The sequence below is a fragment of the Stenella coeruleoalba genome (genome assembly GCF_951394435.1).
Source record: "Stenella coeruleoalba genome assembly, chromosome: 17".
Classification (NCBI taxonomy): Eukaryota; Metazoa; Chordata; class Mammalia; order Artiodactyla; family Delphinidae; genus Stenella; species Stenella coeruleoalba.
Genome location: NC_137163.1, coordinates 45,917,759 through 45,937,866, shown reverse-complemented (window position 1 = coordinate 45,937,866; position 20,108 = coordinate 45,917,759). Strand labels below are relative to the sequence as shown.

The 20,108-nt window shown below is 37.8% G+C and overlaps 1 protein-coding gene across 6 annotated transcripts in view; it reads left to right on the top strand.

Moving 5' to 3' along the window:
* Window positions 1-19,353, top strand: part of LOC307175755 (uncharacterized protein) — a 44,401-nt gene extending 25,048 nt beyond the window's left edge. For 4 of the 6 annotated variants that reach the window (XM_079901227.1, XM_079901224.1, XM_079901225.1 and 1 more), the window contains exons 5-6: window positions 4,013-4,299; window positions 19,116-19,353. In XM_079901227.1, coding sequence (XP_079757353.1) covers window positions 4,013-4,274 — 262 coding nt within the window. In that variant the 3' untranslated portion in view covers window positions 4,275-4,299; window positions 19,116-19,353. The remainder of the gene's footprint in view (window positions 1-4,012; window positions 4,300-19,115) is intronic. The other 2 variants (XR_013824461.1, XR_013824462.1) reach the window with 1 other exon arrangement.
* The last annotated feature ends 755 nt before the right edge of the window (window positions 19,354-20,108 follow it).

Sequence of the window (20,108 nt, the reverse complement as noted above, 5' to 3'; positions counted from 1 at the left end):
ACAGTAATTTACTTGCTTTGAATTTTCTAAATGATATTTAGCTGGTAGTTTCATGATGATAACCATCGAATAAAAACAGGCATATTTTGGTGTTTGGAATAAGATCTCATATTGAGTAAAATACATATTGATTCCTAGACCTATATGATGTGAGTAACAGATGACATTGAGATGTCATCTAGAAGTACTCCTGTGCAGTTCATCATGTCAACCCAGCTAATAATTTTAGAATGTTTAGAGTGAATAATATATGCAGCCATAAAGCATATTTATAAGCAATGCAAATAATGTTTTTCCTATGCTAAACCCAGAGTTAAGTTATAACACGCATCTTAAGATTAATGGGCCATTTTTTCTTCATCACTTTGCTAAATTATTTAGTCTGGAAACCATTCAGAAGGTTGCGAATTGGAGCTGAGCAGTAGTAGTGAGACTGTGCCTCTGATGATGAAACTATTTCCACCCCGACCCCTACTGCTCCCTTCTTGGGAAAGAAGGCAACATTTCTCCTAGAAAAAGTCACAGGTTTATAAGCTGGCTTGTATAATACGTTTGGAGGAATAGTGTGTCTTTTAAGCAGAGCCTATCTCAGCATATAAAATAATTTTTACCTACCATTTAATGAAATTAACACTCACTTTGAGGCTAGGTCTTTTGCCATTTGACTCCTGGATCACGTCTATGGATATATTTTTTTCTTGAGACGAAGTGTGAACCCAATATAGTATCCATCATTCAGTCTATCTAGCTGATGTACATCATCTGAAGCACAAGCTGCCTGAGGCCAGGCACTTTATCTGCTCTATCAGTGTAGCCCTGATGCCTAGTGTCTAGCTTTTGGAGATTCTTAATAAACATTTGTACTGAATAAGGTATGTATATGGTGAGCAAAAGTTGGCTTCCCATTTTACAGTCAAGAGTATCCCACTCATGTTCTGTGAACACTGGATAGCAGAATCTTACTATGTTATTTTTCTGTTCCCTTTGCAAGTTTCCTGAAAGGGCATTCCTGTCCTTAGAATGTCCATCTCCTCCCATCTTCCTGAAGAATAACTCTTCTTTCTTAAATACTTAGTCCCATTATTGACTCTTTAAGATTGAATTTATTACCTCCTTACAAACAGAAAAATGCAGTGCTGTTTTTTTTTTTTGGGACATTTATCACCAGAAAATTATTCTAACACCTGAAATTCTGGACCTAAAATGCCTGGACTAGTGGTTCTCAAAGTCTGGTATCCAGACCAGCACATCAGCTGCACATAGGAATTTTTAGAAATGAAAGTCTTGGGCCCTGCTCCAGACCTACAGACTCAGACACTCTGGGGGTGGGGCCCACTACCTGTTTCAGCAAGCTCTCTTGGTGATGCTGATGCATACTCAAGTTTGAGAGCCACTGCTTAGACCTAGAACTTAAGGTTTAGGCTTTGGACAGATCTGAGTCCTAAACACTACTGAGACACTGGAGTGACCATGAGCAAGTTACTTCTGGGAACCTCTTAGCATCTGTGTGCCTTGCTTAGCTAATAGTGATTTTAATTAATTAGAATAATGCACACAGTGTACTCAAGAGAGTAACCAAAGCATACTTTATGTTCCATAAATTCTAGCTGTTTACCATTATCATCAATCAGAGCTTACTGACACATCCTGAAGACATTCTTCTAATAAGTGTAATAATGTGGTTTGTAAAATTAACAGCTTAGAAGAGCATATTACAAAGTTCATCAGACAGGGTCTCAGCAGGAAATCAGGGGTACATCAATAAGGATAAATTGAGCCCAATGTAGAGAATCAAGAGATAGTGTAGTGCCCTGGGTTCAGTAAAAGTGTGGCTACTTTATAGGAGATGAAAGAGAAAGGAAGCCTTGCTGGAGAGAGAGTCCTCCCCAAAGATGCTGTGACGCCCCACAGAGAAGCACTATATGTTAGTTGGGGGATGCAGCCAACTCCCAGCAATTTGGCAAGAATTAATACCCTAACTTCACTCCCCTCCTTCGTTCCCTACAATCTTCTATTGGTACTCTTCATTGGTGAGCCAAACGGAAGCCAGAGCAAGGACACTTACTAAGATAGGCCATGCAAGCCATCCATATAGAGTTGGGTGGAGAAAGGATGTGGAAGGGCAAATAGGACATATTTCCCACAGGTGGTGAGCGAGCTGTAAAATCACTCGCCCTTCTAACATCATTGCCATTGCAGGAGCACGGAGGAGCAAGTGGTTAGTTCTGACTCGGCAGATCCAGGAGACTGCAGGACAGAACTGGTATATGAGTTGGGCTTTAAAGGTAGATTTGAATTTTAATGGAGAGTATGGAGTAAGAAATGGTGAAGAACCAAGGGAAAGGGAGAGTCATTGCAAATGGAGAAAAGAAAAGTGGCATAAAGATAAGAAAAGTCAAGACTTACGGAAGAGATAGCAAATACTCTGCGTGTGACTGGAGCAGAGAATGGGTAGACGAAGGCTGGAAGTTAAGATGAAGTCATCCTTGAATAACATTAAAGTTTCCTCCTTTAACCTCAATTTCCACCTTCTACTCCCTTCACTAACATTGGAAAATTAAAAGTGAATTTGACTGGGTTGGTGACAATGGCAGTATGAAGCAAAGAGAGGAGAATAAGAGTAAAAAAATTAGTAGTACCTTGGTGAAGCTGGGTAAATGATGGGTGGTGGTGTCACGTCAAAGCATGGGCAAGTGATTGTGACAAATATAGGCTTATTTCTTGACTATATGACTTCAGTTAAGGTACTTAAGCCCTCTAGGCTGCAGTCTCCCAACCTGTAAAATGGGGATAAAACCTCGCTTCCTCCAAGGTTTCTGTGAGGATCTAGTGAGAAATGGAAGTAAGAGTTGAGTCCAGTAATCAGTTTTTAATACATATAAACTAATGTGAGGATAAGGGTAAGAATACTTGCTATCATTTATTGAATACTTATTATGTGTCCAATATTGTGCTAGTCTATTTACATATCTTTTCTCACTTAGCTTTCTTTTCTCTTATCTGCCTTTGTATAGGCAAGAGATAACTGATGGCTCAGTTATGAGGAAACGCAGTTGTGAGGAAAATGTCAGAGGGAAAATGTACCAGAAAGTTAATTCCTAATGGATCTGTCAGCCTTAAACAGAGCATGTCTGTGCTAAAATGTGTAAAATATCTGTGCTAAAACTACTCAATTGGACAAGTTTTGATAAAGTATTAACTTAATGAATAGGCATAAACAGCTTGGAGCTTTTTGGAGGGTATGTGGTAATATTAGTATTGGTGTGATGACTTTTGAAAGTTCTATGGCGTATAGAAGTCAAAAAGAAGACCCGGAAAGGGGGAAAACTCTCTCTGAAAGTTATTGGGGAAGTCTGGCTAGTAAGACTCCAAAAGGGAGAATCAGTAAGAGGCCAGGTTATTCATAGGCCTTCTAAGAATGTGTCCATGAGAAATATTTACAATGATTGGATGCCGGAATAAAGGAGAACACTGGCTCCACAAATGGTAACTTATTTTACACAAACAGGCTAATGATAAAAATAATGAAAATCTGATGGATTTTTGAGTTTCATTGACCAAACTGAGACAAAAGTGCATAACAGCTAGATGCTCATAGTTTTAATCAGTTCCCTTTGGAGTCAAGCAAAGATAGCACCTGAAATGGTAAGGGACGTTTATGCAAGGTCACAAAGATTTTTGGTGGTGCATTTGGGATATAAACCCATTTCCGTAAGAATTCTTTCAGAAGTCAAATGTTTTCTTGTCAAAAATAGCATGAACTTACTTCCAGGAAAAGTTCCTAAGAAAAAATAATTTGAGTAATGAAGAACACTGATGTAAGAGTTAATTTAAGAACCCAGAAATAGAGGTAAAGAGTAAAGCAATTAATGGGTTAAGAGTCTGCCTAGGCAGAAGGAGCGGAGCGGCTGCTGCTCAATGGCGGAAAAGCCGCCCGTGTTCTGACCAATTCGTCCCCCTAGCAGTTGCGGGGGAGTTTCCTGCCGGCGCGGCTGGAGTCTCTCTTTCTCAGGGTTCGGTGGCTCGAAGATGCTCCAGAGAGACGAGGCTGCGGCGGAGGAGGTGGCGGCGGCCGAATCGGCAACGGCGCTAAGGTGGAGAGAAGGCGGCGGCGGCGTGCGGGGCCCAACGGTGTGAACAGCCCCGGAGGCTGCGGAGGCGGTGGCCAAGACCCCGAGGGGGAAGCGGCGGCTGAGCCAGGGTCGCGCCTCCGTTGGAAGCCTGGGCTGAGTGCAGCAGAGGGGTTCTGCGGCGGGCGCGAGCGGACGCCCTAGACCTCGCCTCCCTCCCTCGCCCCAGGCAAGGCCGCTGGGCGCCCCGCCGCAGGGGGAACGGCTCGCGAAGCCCCGGACCGTTTTCGGGGTGCCACCGAGCTGCGGCCGGGACCTCTCCCCGCTTAATCCTCGTCTCTTTCCCTCGGCCGCGGAGCCCAGAGGAGCGGAACGCCGGGCCTGGCTCCTGGCTAGGCCCCTTCCCCAGCCGCCGCCTCCGCGCTCGGCCGAGGCTGGGAGAGGCTCGGGGCAGGAAATTTTAGTTTGCTCCAAAGCCTGGAAGTAAACTGCTTGTCCTTGTTCTCTGCGAGCATCTCTTTCACCTGAAAGCACTGGGGCTACTCCAGGCCGTAACTCGTCCCTTCCTGGTGCATGCCTGTTTGAAAACACTACCTTTCCCATTTGTTTCCTCATTAGCTTCTGCCTTCCTCTGCGCTCCTTAAATCTTTCTCGCTCTTCTGTCTACGCCTCTCACCACCTCCTTCCTCCTTAGCGACTTTATTTAAATCGTTTCTCTTTTTCTTCTCAGGAGACTCCGGTCTTCTCTTCCCTGTCTTCCCCAGCAGTCCTTTTCGGATGTCATTCTTTTTACTAGTGAAGTTCTTAAATGAAACTGCTACCGTCAGTATCCCAAATCTACCAGAGGCCCATTAAGAATAGACTCACCAGCTTTAAGTGGCAGATCAGTTTCTGATTTCACCGAGCCTAGCATCCTTTTTAAAAAATTGTATTATTAAATGTAGAGTGTGGAAATAGCCCTGAAGTTATTTTTAAAATGAAGGGCTCAATGAGTGTTGGAAATAGTTATTTCATTTTTCAAGTTGCATGACCTCTAATGTCAGATTGAGCAGATCTAGAACATTTTTGCCCATCCTGTTTGGCAGAATGCTTCTTAAGCGTTTTGATAGCGGCTCACATTCATCACTATTCAAGTTGGCTTAAAAACAGTTTGAACACTTTAGAAAAAAGACATTATGAGAACAACTAGGAAGCTGTTTTGATGAAGTCACTGTTAAATACCTTTTAAAATAGGCTCCACATGTGTAATGTATCAAAATAAAGTTGGCGGGAGTCTTGTAAAAAGGATTATTTAGGAATTTGAGTAGTCTTAAGAGTTATGTAGCTATTTTGGGAAAAACATTCTTTTTCTGTTAACAAACGTTTACAACTCCTGTGATGTGAGAATTACCGAGGTTTACTGTGGGATTAACACAGGAACTCATTTTATTTGAGCTACTACATGGATGTAGAAGTGGTAAATTGTTCAGGTTAGCGTAAATCAGTATGTAGAAGAAAAAAAAAAAAAAGTCTGCATAAATTCCCCTGGAAGGGGGATATGGTCAGAGATGGCAATTTGAAAACAGTGAGTCACCAAAAGTAAAAGTAAATTACAAGCTGTTTTGGGGGTCTTCAAGAGAGATTTTATAGATTGAACAACAGCAGCAGCAAGGATAAAATATAACGCTGTCATGTAGACTGCAGCCTGAAAAGAAAGCATTGCAGAAAAGCCACATCATCCTGAATTTATATTTCCGTGCATTTGAACAGATTGGAGAGCAGTAAAGTTGTTTTAAGAGCGAGTGATTTAAGTCAGCCAGCTTGTGAATAATACGAGATATTTTTGCATTTACATTAACATGTCCATAAATAACAAACTTTAACAATGAACAAAATCCATAATCCTGATAATGCTAAGGAAACTGGAAAGATACCTTTACCTTGAAAAGACAGGATAAAGAAGACAGCATAGAAATTTAGGGAGATTGCAGTTTTGGAAAAATCATATTAACATTTATTAGCTGCTACAGCTTTGAAATGTGATGATTTAAAGAAAGAAGTAGACTGTTGATTTCTAAAAGGTAATGTGTTGGCTGAAAGAGAAGAGAATCTCGTTGAGACCTAAAGTGTTCTTTTAAGGTTATATTTCAATGTCATTTCAAAAAATAAACGCATTTCCCATAACAAAACAGTGAGGTTAATGGAATAATGCAGGTGAAAGCTTTTTGGCCCGAAGGAGTTCCATCCTTTGGAACAAAGTTTTATTGTTGAACACACCATGACCCAGGCCTGTGAGTGCCAGCACAGTGGCTGTTTTTACAAGATCTGGTACAATATTCACAGTAGTTCTGGCCTTAGCACTAGGCAAGGATCATTCTTTTTGTATCTTCCTGATTGCTTCCTCTACAGAAATGGGATAATCCCTCCTCTTCTAAACTGGAAAGTAGTTTCTTCCCTCAATAAAACTAGTTTCTTCTCCAGGTTGAGCTTTTCCAACTCTTAGAGGTCTAAAATGAATGATATGAAACATACTGTATTTGCATCTATTTTTATTTAAGAGTTATCTAAGGAGATTTATCTAATTAAATAGGAATTTCCTAAGAGATGCCAAAATAAACAATCAACAAGTTTTCTTTAAAGATCATATATATTATATAACAAGATCCACCTAAGAGTTAAAATATAAGTAGGTATATAATTTAACTATTTGAAGATAATTTTTCTTCTTACCACTGAAGCAATAAGCAGGTAGTAGTACAATTTGGGGAAAACAATATTTCTGGCTTTTGTTTATTTTAATTTGTGATATTCATGAGATCTTTTGTGAAGCCTTTGGGTATATAGTAAAATTCATGGGTTTTTAACTTTGTATTGACTCGTATTTTTGTAGATTTTAAATTTTTCTTCTGGCTTTAATTTATACTATCTCCTTTTACTTTTTCATTTAGAAATAATGTATTTTTCTCAGGATTGCAATCTCAGTGCAGTCCTCTACTTTTCTATTTGTTGGACGTTCTCTTAGACGTCTACATTTTTGTCTAGTTAGTACATTTCTAGTTTTTTATACAATTGATAACTCTTTAATCTTATGAATTCTTTATATTTACTCTTTGGAGACAAAACTTATAGGGATTTCCTTGGGCTTAAACTAGAAAGAAAAATGAATTTGCATATGAAATGTTGAAGGCTTTCTTACAAAGTGGGTTAACATTATATGTATGTCTGAAATAAACTACTTCAACCAGAGCACCTAGCTGTTAACCTCCAGATTAATATCTATCATAAAATATGTGCATGCTTCCAACACATGGCATTGCCTCCTATTACTGCATGTCCAGGAGAAATGGTTTTGTCTTGTAGCAAAAGGCATTAGCTCTTTGCACTTTTTTTTTTTTTTTTAATGACAGCTATCCAAAAATCAAGCTGAACCCTTGTATATGAGGACAGAAAAGGACAATTTTTAGACAGGTCTAATATCCAGTTGTACCTTTCATTCACTTAGAGAGAAGGCTTAGACCCCTGAAGCCCAAAGTCACAGGTTTTTTAGGATTATGGTGGTATATACCTCCAGTTTATAGGAAGAAAATGCGTTGTAGAAAATCCAAGTTAAATTAGGACTAAAATCCAAGTTAAATCTAGAACTAAAGTTTTACTGCCCCAAATACTTGTAAACTCTAGGTTACTGCTCTGTTGTCCATTTCATCAGTTGCAGAATATTCAAGTTAGTCTTTCAGTGCTAACAAGAACATAAAAATGCATTATGTCTAAAAGCAGAACATGATTGCCAAGCCAGATCTGCGTATTACCTGAGAGTTTGGGGGGCCACCCAAGCGGCATCTACTTGTTTGCTACTGACCTTCAGATAGACTTGCTCAAGAATTGTTACAATATAATAACATACACGCTTATGTACTCTTGAGTTTATTGAAAACACACAGCAAATGTGCACACACACACACATACACACCAGCACGCACCTACTCTAGAGCCTAGAATTTTAAGAGTCAGAACTGTTTATTTGCTTCTGGATTAAGATGGACCCTGTATTTCCTCAGCATGCTAATTAGAAACTCTATAAACAATTCAAAACCAGCTTCTTAAAATACTGTTTTACAAAAATTGATGTTAAATATTGTCCTCAGAGAGTTCTACTCTGACTTTTCAAATTGTTTTTTTCTCCCTTCATGGGATAAACAGGGTTTCTTTTTGTTTGTTTTTTTATCTCTCATGTAAAAAATTCTATCTTAAAAGCTGATTTATTATTTCTTCCTTAGCATGGATGACATGGGAACAAAGATGATATTTCATCAGTCTTGTTTTTATTTAAGTTGAAAGGTTATATATTTCTACTATCTACTGCAATAATGCTAAATATTTTTATAGTGCTTGTAAATCTTATGACATTATTTTTTTAGTTTGTATTTAAGGCATTTACTCAAAAGGGACCATATGCCTCAGTTCATGTCACTCTATCATCAGTGTGTATGGTCACTCTATTTTCTATACTTTAAAGATTGGTTTTGGCCCCGACGTTCCTCTGCCAGATTTATTTCCTTTATTTTCCCCTATATAGCACCATTTGGGCCATTTAATATGTAATTTCCCAACTCACCTTTCATAGTTATTTTAAACATATGTATATATTTGAAATACCGAATTGTTTTGTATTTTCTAATTTTTGCAAAAGTAGTATCGACTAAAAATCACATCCTATTCTTTTATTTTTTCTACACAAAATTATTGTTTTAAAATTTGTCTGTGTTGCTCCATAGAAATTATTGCTTCTGGCCACTGTCTAATATTCCACCATATGTTAATACCATATTTTGCTTATCCATTACCCTGGTGATACATACTTAGGCTATTTTCAACACTTTATGTCCACCATAGGCATTAATACACTCTTTCCACATGTCCCCTTGAGTAACAGTGCAGAGTAACAGTGCAGCTGTGGAATGGCTGAGGTAGAAGTCATATATATGCCTTATTTCACAGATTCCTCCCCAGAATAGCTGTACCATTTTCCCCTCACCAGCAATACTTGGAATTTCTCTCTTGCCATATTCTTTGTCACCACACGCTGTTAATCTGCATTTTTAAAAATTAATTAATTTATTTTTGGCTGCATTGGGTCTTCGTTGCTACACTCAGGCTCTCTCTAGTTGCAGCAAGCGGGGTCTACTCTTCGTTGCGGTGCGCAGGCTTCTCATTGCAGTGGCTTCTCTTGTTGCGGAGCACAGGCTCTAGGCACGCGGGCTCAGTAGCTGAGGCTCCCAGGCTCTAGAGCGCAGGCTCAGTAGTTGTGGTGCGCAGGCGTAGTTGCTCCACAGCATAATTTGCATTTTAACTTCTGGAAATTTGGCATGTGTGGATTCATATGAAGTAAGGTGTTTTAATTCTGCATTGCTCTGATTCTAGAAAAGTTAGGTCTTCATATACTTTCTTGCTATTCATGTTTTCCATTCTATGAATTGCCTATCATGACCTTCGCTCATTTTTCTATTGAGTATTGTGTGTCTTTAGAGATGTAGAAGTTTTTGTATTCAGATGTTGAGTCCTTTGTTGGGTTTTAGATAATGTATATGTCTTCTACCCATCAACTGTTTTTCAGTCTGACTTTGGTATCCTTTATTGTACATAAAATTCTAATTTTTTATTAAAGTATAATTGATTTACAATATTATGTTAATTTCAGGTGTACAACATGGTGATTCAATATTTTTATAGCTTATGCTCCATTGAAAGTTATTATGAAATATTGGCTATATTCCCCATGCCCTACAATATATCCTTGTATCTCATTTATTTTATACATAGTTGTCTGCACTTCCTAATTCCCAGTCTGTATCTTGCCCCTCTCGCTTCCCTCTCCCCACTGGTAACCACTAAATTGTTTTCTATATCTGTGAATCTCTTTCTGTTTTGTTGTATTCATTCGTCTTATTTTTTAGATTCTATTTATAAGTGATATCATTACAGTATTTGTCTTTGTCTGACTTATTTCACTAAGCATAATACCCTCCAGGGCCATCTATGTTGTTGTAAATGGCACAATTTAATCATTTTTTATGGCTGAGCAGTGTTCCATTGTGTACATATGGCACGTATTCTTTGTTCGTTCATCTGTTGATGGACACTTATGTTGCTTCCATATCTTGGCTATTGTAAACAATGCTCTTATAAACACTGGATGTGGGTGCATGCATCTTTTCAAATCAGTGTTTCTGTTTTCTTCAGATATATACCCAGGAGTGGAATTACTGGATTACATGGTTGTTCTGTTTTGTTTTTGTTTTTATTAACATCTTTATTGGAGTATAGTTGCTTTACAATGGTGTGTTAGTATCTGCTTTATAACAAAGTGAGTCAGCTATACATATACATATGTCCCCATATTTTCTTCCTCTTCTGTCTCCCTTCCACTCTCCCTATCCCACCCCTCTAGTGGCTACATCAGTTAACATTCCCACCAACAGTGTACCAGGGTTCCCTTTTCTCCACATCCTCGCCAAGGCTTGTTAGTTTTGTTCTTTTTTATGATAGCCATTCTGACATGTGTGAGGTGATCTCTCATTGTTGTTTTGATTTGCATTTCCCTGATGGCTAGTGATGTTGAGCATCTTTTCATGTGCCTGTTGGCCATCTGTATGTTTTCTTTGGAAAAATGTCTATTCAGCTCTTCTGCCTATTTTTTTAAATCAGATTTTTTATATTAATAAATTTATAATTTTAATATAGTTAAACTCATCACTTTTGCTTCATACAATGTATGCTTCTTTATTTTTCAAAGATCACCTCTTACCCTGAAATCACAAATATATTACCTTGCAATTTCTTTTATTCTCTCTAGATTTTATTTTTCACATTTAAATATTAAAACTCTTGTATTTTAGTTTTGTACATTAGGTGGAATTATATAACATAATGGTTAATAGAATGATTTCTGTGGGGTTTAAGTTCCAGCTCCACCATGTACTTCTTAGGCTAGTCATTTTATCTCTCATACCTGTTTTTCCACCTGTACAATGAGGATAATAGTTTATGCCTTGTGGATTTTTTTGTGAAGATTAGGTGAGCTATATAGGACTGGGTACAACATAAGTGATATCACTAGGTTAAGATCCAGTCTCATCTCTCTTTTTAAAATGAGACTGTTTCCCCAAAAGCTGTAATTCAACTTCCTCCATTGGACTATGATTCCATCTCTTTCATGTGCCAACTTTCTATCTGTATATAGCTCTATTTCTAGGCCACCTGTTTGATTTGTTTTCTTATTTGCTGTTTCTTCCAAGGGCATCACACAGTTCTTATCTATCATGACTTCCCAATATATCTTAATGTGTAGGGCACATTCTCCATTTTGAGCTTATTTTTCAAAACTACCTTAGCTGTATGGAGAACTTTATTCTTCCAGATACATTTTATTTTACTTTATTTTATTTTATTTTTTTTATAGGAGATAGAGCAATCTGCTCTTTTTTTTTCTTTTTTTCTTTTTTTTGGCTGCATTGGGTCTTCATTGCTGCGTGTGAGCTTTGTCTAGTTGCAGCGAGGGGTGGGGCAGGAGGCTACTCTTTGTTGTGGTGCACAGGCTTGTCATTGCAGTGTCTTCCCTTGTTGCAGAGCACAGGCTGCAGGCTCGTGGGCTTCAGTAGTTGTGGCTCGTGGGCTCTAGAGTGCAGGCTCAGCAGTTGTGGTGCACCAGCTTAGTTGCTCGTGGCATGTGGGATCTTCCTGGACCAGGGATTGAACCCATGTTCCCTCCATTGGCAGGCGGATTCTCAACCACTGCGCCACCAGGGAAGTCCCCCCGATACATTTTAGAATCACTTTTTTATGCTGTCCCTCAAAAAAAAAAAAAAAAGAGCTTGGCCTTTATTACAGTTGCATTTAATTTTATAGATTAATATAAGGACATTTATATTATTATAGTAAGTCATCTCATCCATACCTGTGATATAAATTTCTTTTACTCATGTGTCCTCTAATAAAGTTTTCATTATGAAGATTTTCTGCATAATTTATTAGGTGAAACCCCATACTCTATAGGTTTTGTTACTGTGGTAAATTCATCTTGTATTGTATCTAGATATTGATGCTATGGAGGAACACAATTGATTTTGGTGTATTAATTTTTTTCCAGCCCCTATGTTGAGCTCTTTTCTTAGATTTAATAGTTTATTGATTTTCCTGTGTTTCCAATGAAATACATAATCAAAACAATCTATAAATATGACATTTTTATCTATATTCTTCTAAACCTTCTCTCTTTCTATTTCTCTCAATACACAGCTCCAAAAAGGTCGGTTCCAATAGACCAGTAATGTTAGAAATCTTCATCTCAATTCTCTCCTTAAAGGAAATGCTAATTTTTTAAAAAAATTAGTACTATAATAATTTTTGTTAGTGTATACATGTGCCATGTATTTTTGGTATATAGCCTTTATCAAGGAAAGATAGTTATTATTTGGATCTAGTTTTATAAAATTTACCCTACCCAATAGATTTTGAACCTCATGGGATGCTTTTTATCTCCTCTATCTAAAAAGAATGATGATATGATTTTCTCCTTTTATTTAACTAATACAGTGAATCACATGAATTGATTGGCTGATACTGAACCAACCTTGCATTCTCAAGGATAAACCCACTTGACCAAATTGTATTATAGTATAGATTAGCTTTTGCTGTATTACAGACCACCTCAAAACTGAGTGGCTTAGGGAGATCAGCTTGGTGCTTTGTGACCACCTAGAGGGGTGGGATAGGGAGGTTGGGAGGGAGGGAGACACAAGAGGGAAGAGATATGGGAACATATGTATATGTATAACTGATTCACTTTGTTATAAAGCAGAAACTAACAAACCATTGTAAAGAAATTATACTCCAATAAAGATATAAAAAACAAAAAAACAACAAAAAACTTAGTGGCTTAAAATAGCAATTACTTTGCCATTTGGGACTGGATTCATCTGGGTAGTGTTTTACTTTTGGTTTTATCTGGGCTCCTTCATGCAGTTTTAGTCAACTGATGGATCAGCTGAGTGAGAGCTGGTCTGAGACAGCCTCACTCACAGGTTCGGTGGTTGGCTTGGACAGTGGGAGCACCTGGTCCACTTGTCTTCAGAACCTAGTGGGCTAGTCCTCGGCAACTGAGCCATCAAGCTCTTTTGCTATTGTCTCATCATGTGGGTTGAGTATGCCAAAGCCCAGTCCTGCTGAAGTGGTGACTTAGGAATGAGGGTGTCAGAAGGGGATTGTACCATAATTTTTGAAACATCCTATCACAATGTTTTTAATATACCTTAAAACTCTGTGGAATAATATTGTATTTAGGTTTTTGACTTATATTTTTAATAAGGAAAATTTGATTGTAATGTTTTTTTATATTGCCCCTGTTTGGTATAATATTCTTCTTGCACCTCTAGCCCCATTATTCTAGCTTGGGGTACTTAAAATGTATTGAAGGGGATAGAAATGAGTATTGCATCTTAAATAAAAGTCTTGGACAAGTGGTTCCCACTGATCACTGAGGTTGTTCAAAAGGCTGCACTCTCACGGTGGACTATTTAACCCTTATGTACACCAAGCATTACATCTCACTTATACAATATTTATATCACAGCGCCTATGTATAGCACAATACCCACTGCTAATTCAGATTGTATTTTAAGATATGAGACAAAATGTAAGACTTTTATTATAGTCAGAAACATCTAGCAAACCAACCAGAAAATAAAAGCTAATTTTCAGTTGGTTGGCCGAGAACAAAAAAGCGAAGATTACCTAGTGCAAAACCATATCTCTGCTAACTACTGTTGGATTTAGAGCACACACATGCTAAAAAATATCTTCTTATCAAAGATTTGAGGTTGGACCTGAAAAAATTATATCAGAAGTGAAAATAATCATGTGGTCTGACCAGCGTGGATCACACAAAGTAAGTGTATACTATATATAAAGTAGATAGACTACGAGGTCCTACTGTATAGCACAGGCAACTATATTCAATACCTTGTAATAACCTATAATGGAAAAGGATCTGAAGAAGAAATACATATATTGGAATCACTTGGCTGTACACCTGAAACACAACATTGTCAATCAACTATACTTCAAGTAAAACAAAACAAAACAAAAAACTAAGTGTAAAGGGAAGTATAGTTTTATAAATTCACCTCTGATATCCAATGGACCAACTGAAAGACAACAGAAACTACAACTATCTAGGAGACAGGACATGGCCGGCAAACCAGGCCATTACCCTCGATAACGGTCATACCTGCCAAAAAATATACAGACTAGCCTGCATTCATGAATACATAGGAATTCTTCATTTATCTGGCATTGTTAGGCAATGAGGTATTGTATGTTAGGAGAAGTTTTTTTAAAATGACAAATTTAAGAGGAGTTATTTTAACCTTCACTCGGTAATTTTTTTCTAAAATTAAGAAATGTATCTACTGGTGTATCTAATGTTTCCGTGATAACTCGGGGTCATCAGTTCAATCAACGTTTGCATGAATAATGCAAATGGAAACAAGACAGGCATGCTTACTGAAACTGAAAATGACATAGCAATGGCTGGAATAACTGATGAGAGAGCGAGAAAAAAGCAGAACTGAAAACAAACCGTGATCAGGAAACAATCAGTCAAGTTCTGACTTTCTGTACTTAGTTTCAAAAAGAGATACCACAAATCCCAGCGAGAGACTCCAGCATCATTAGCTGTCTTCCTCCTTTGTTTCCACCTTCCTTTCCTTTTCCTTCTACCCTAGATTGTTCCAGGAAGTGTTTATAGCTCCTTGCAAGACAAATTCTAATACTTGCTTTCTCTCACACAAACTTCACAATATGTCCATGTGATAAATGGTGTGGAGGTAAAAGAGAATTCATCACAGGGACAGCTCTTACGAAAATAAAATTAGAAACTAGCTTCTAAACATGCAGAGAGAAGGGCGTGGTGTCAGGCACTAATTTCCTTGCGAATTCCTCTCCATTTCTAATAGACGTTCTTCTTTACCAAGATCCCTTTTTATTGGTGTCCTATTCCAGACTGCTCCACTCCGCCCATCCTCTTCCTGTAAAATACATTCACACTCTTTTGTGACCCTACTTATTTGCCCATTAAATAATCAATCATAGAACTGTCGGAATTAAATACAGAGTGAAATTAAAATACTGGAGTCAGTTGGAGGGTTTAAGCAGCTCCACCAGAAAATACTGGGCATGGATTTAAAAGAGGCTGCGTGGGACTTGCTCTTGTCCAACTTCTTTCTCAAGAAGTATCTGAAATAAGCCTAAATTCTGAGTTAATCAGACTGGCCTGCTTTCTCAGGTGGACTGGAATTCTGTTCTTTCCCCTCAACTCCCTGATGTCAGTGGTAATTTCCGGAGAGGAGGTGGACTTCTCTGCCTACTGCAGAAGCTCAGTTCCCCCCGGGTCCGCTCCCTGTCTGAATCCCACACTTGAGGCCAGATGCCAGCCTTCCCAGAACATTTGTGGCCTCCTTTCAGTTTTTGACCTGCTCAGATTGAGTCCCTCTAGACTCTTTCTGGAAACCTGATCTTCAACCCCTTTCCCTGACCTCGATGGTCACCTGCCTACTTTAGGCCTCAGGTGCTTTAGCTATAAAATGATATAGTTGCCCTTAATTCTAAAGTCTTTCTAAAGCGCTACAATGTGGTGGCTTCTTGAAAATGTTTCTCTTTGCTGGTTTTAATTTTGTAGAGAATTAAAACCCCAGCCACTCTAAAAGACAGTAAGTTACATTGGATAAGGAAAGTGTGCTTTTGTAGTTAGATTAACAGGGATGGAAGACGACTTAGTATGTTTTAAGATACTCATGATCCGTTCTCGTGAGAGTCGGGGAAGAAGGGGAAGAGAGTTAATAAAATACCAAACAATTGTGACAAATTAAGTTCACCAAGATGTAGGTGATTAGTTACTACTTGAATAAGCCACACAAATCCAATTCAAGTTTTCCTTTAGTTTTCTAAGAAGGATCCCAGTGAACTGAGTCCCATGTTCAGTGACTCCACGTTCAATGGCTTAGTCTTTAAAAACTGTTATGTTGCTGGAAGCAGAAATATTGCCCATCAGTCCTAATTGATGTTTAGCTATCATGCACATTTCAAATAAATTTATTACATTGCCTGATCTCAGTGTAATACATTCTAAAGGGGCAAAGAGCACACGAAAAGTTATGGAGTCTCCATCTTCTACACTAAAGTGTGCAATAAATTACATATTATTTGGCCGTGAAATTCACAAGCCATAGAAACCACACCATTAGCAATGTATACAGTGGTAAACAGCAGGTAATGAGAATGATATAAAACCAAACAGACTGTGTATGTTGGCACTGCTGCCAATAAAGCAATTATTAAATGCATTCATATGCATCTACGCTAGGTAAGCTCTTTAGGGCAATTGCTATGAGTTCTACATACCTGTCAGGATATTATATATAGCCCAGTTTCTATGCCCTTTATTCAAAGACGCTGAGAAAGGGTTACTCTGGGTAAATTCAGACCTTTTCTCAATATAGAATTTGGTCAACATGCATTCTGAACAGCAAAATTTCACAGTATTTTCCTACACTAATTGCCACCTCAGCAAATGCAGGATTAAGTATAATGGATTATAAGAAGTTAGAAAGGAAAGATGGAAGAAAAGAAGGAAAGTAGGAAAAAGGTTGGTATGGAGTACTTCAACATTTATGTAAAGAGTGGACCTAAAACTAACCTGAGGTTTCCCTGAAGTATTAGCATACGCTATAGAAACTTAAATGAAAAAATAAAAAAAAACAGCAAGGGACACTCAAAGATTCTTTGCTTTTTCACTTTACTGCATATACACGTCCATCTTAAACAATCTATATGCTTATATCCAACAAGAGAGCATTGTTTTGCAAGGCTATTTGGGTTCTATCAGCATGTAAAGGTCAGACAACTCAACTTTAGCAGAGTTAGCCTTCAGGTGAATAATTGCTTCTTTCAGGTTGCGAGCATTTGAATTTTCCAGAAATGTTTCCCAAAATATGAAAACTAAAAGAAGGGTCCTAGGACAGCGTCCTTTAGAAGTTTTATAGTATCAAGGCTTTTGGAGGAAGAGAATCCTTGTCGATTATCAACACAATGATTCCAAGCAGGTCAATTTTTGCTGAGAATATTATTATATAACAGAACCCACTTCACCTCCATTGTACTGACAATGATCTTCCTTACTTCAACCTTGTGCTTCTTATAAAGTTGAAAATACTGAGCCAAGAACAGACAGTGACAATGCCAGAGACTCAGCTGTACCTATAGGTGCCTTCAGACAACATCAGCCACCCAGGCTAAAGTCCTGGTTTAAAACATCCCAACATGAATGCATCTCAAAAATCATATGCTGAGCAAGTGAAGCCAGATCAAAAGGGCACCTACTGTATTATTCAACTTACATGAAATTCTAAACTGGGCAAAAGTCATCTCTAAAGATAAAAAACAGATCCGTGGTTGCCTTGGGGTGGGAGATGGGGATACTTTTGCAAAAGCCTGGGAGGAAACTTTCTAGGGTTTTAGAATTGTTATCTATCTTTATGGGGGTGGTAGTTATACAAATGTATACATTAATTAAAAGTCACTGAACCGTTGACTAAAAATGTCTGCATTTTATGTATGTAAATGATACCTTAATAAGGTTGATTACAAAATGAACCAAAACCAAAACAAAGCAGAAGAAAAACCTCTCAAGACCTTAAAGAAAATACACTGTTTTCTTCCAGGGTACCAGATTGGAAATGAGGCATCGGTCTGTTCTACCCTCAGATTATCCCTAGGATTATCTAGTCTATTTTAAAGCACTAGAGTTCTCTATAAGGAAAACTCACCCCATGTTTAATTTCTTTGATTTCTTCTGTGCCTCTTCTCCCAACACAGTGAAGCCATTCACGGAAGAAAAACCAGCTTTTTCCAACTTTGCATCACCATATATTCTTTGCAAAGCTATTATTTATAGAATAAAATTTGGTGACACTTTGTAAAAATCTAGCTTTTTGAGGCTTACAAATCTTAACAGTTAACCTATTGCGTCCATTGGAATTTGGAAAAAAAATTATTTTGAAAATGAATAGCTGAGAATTGACATTTTTGCTTTTTGTGATTTTCTCTTCCCCTGAGAGAAGTGAGTAGGAATGAGAAACACATACATAAAGAAAAAAAATTATCTTGTTGCCTTTGCATGGTTATAATTTATAGGAGGCCCTTTTCAACAATAATCTATTATCAGAATCAATAAAATACAATCTACATGAAGGCCAGGCCAGGATATTTGTCTCTTTTTCAGCAGATTGCAATACAAACCACATTCATGGATATGCTTCTTGATGATCTTTGTAATACTGGAACAGTTGACCATTTCCTCATGCCTCTTCACCTTAACTTCAACCTGTTTTTTCACTGATGACCTCACATTTCCTTCTCTATCACTTGGTTGTGGGCCTCTTTTCCAACTCCAACTCCAACTCGCATTTCACTCTGGAACCAAAGGAAGACTCACACCTTCCTGCTTTTTAGTGATACCTCAAGGTCATTTCCACATTGTGATCACCCTGAAGAATAGCCAGACAATTGTTATTTCAGAGCCATCTGACAGTTTGTAGCTCTAAAAATTAACTAAGGACCGCATTTGTCAAAAATATCCTAGTTTAAGATTTTGGTAATACAGCAACAGTAATCCCGAAGTCACTTATGACAATCAGTGTGGGAAGCATCCTCCTTCAGGAAGATCCTTTGCCATACAATACTCTTTCCCTGTCAGGTAATAAGGAAGCACGGCCGAGGAAAGTAACCTTTTGTGGAAAGAAATACTTGGCTTCGAGAAGGCTTGCAGTTCATATCTTTTTGTTGAATTAGATTCCCCATTAATTACTTTATCCACAAAGAGGTTATTATCAGAATTATGTAAGCAATTAAGGAGATGCTACTCCACATTCTTTCAGCTTGTTGACCTTTCTCACTTTATTTCATGTGGCCATCTGAAACATCAGTGATTTACCTGTCTTTCTTTTTTTTTAACAGATTTCTGTGTGTGTGTGTCCCCATGATGAAAACATCATTAAAGTAAAATATCATGAATAGACTCTTAAGAAGCAGAGTCTACTTAAAGTCCTGGAAAATATGAAAGCACTAATATTCATGGACAGCTCTACACTCTGAAAGTTACTCCAAATGTTGTTGATCTCTCTTTTGTCTAGGAGTTTTTCAAATTTTCTACCATGATCATTTGTTAGTTTTATAATTACATAATAAAGGCATTACGTCATACAATCTTTTGTTATCCATTGCAGTTTTAAAACTATTCCTTTCCTTGTCCTCAGCAGATATGTCACAGATTATTAGTACACAAGCAAAGACTTTCAACGTAACAGTACTTTATAGTGAGAAGAACTATACTGAGCTATCTCTATCCTAAGACAATGCACTAGGAAAGCACTAGGAATTCTTAAGCACTAGGAATACAGAGACGATCAAGGGGCAAGTTCCTTGCCTTCGAGTATACATGATCATTATAGCAAATGCTTAAATAGCACTTAGTATATAACTCACCACAGCAGTCTTATTATCCTCCTTTTTAATAGGTGAGCAGAGGAAGCCACAGGGAAGTCATAGGGTAAAGCCAGAATTTGAACCTAGGTAGACTAGTACACTCTCCACGGCTTTAACTACTACATTAAAATATATATATATATATATATATATATATATATATATATGTTATATATATATATATATAAAAAAAAACTCCAAGTATTCCAAAGTTACAAAACACTTATCTACCAAAACTCAAAAAGGAGCACACAAACTTGCACAGAAAATAAACATGTAAAAGTTCATAAATAAACCACAATATAACCTGCTCCACATAATATACTGACTGCAGTGTCCTGGGCCTCTCCCATCCTTAGGTAGCTGGAAATTACAACAAAATAATACTTTTCACCTTTGGAAGCCACACCATCTCTCATACCAAGCAACCAATTACTTCCTTAGAGGGAATAGGAAATTAACCTG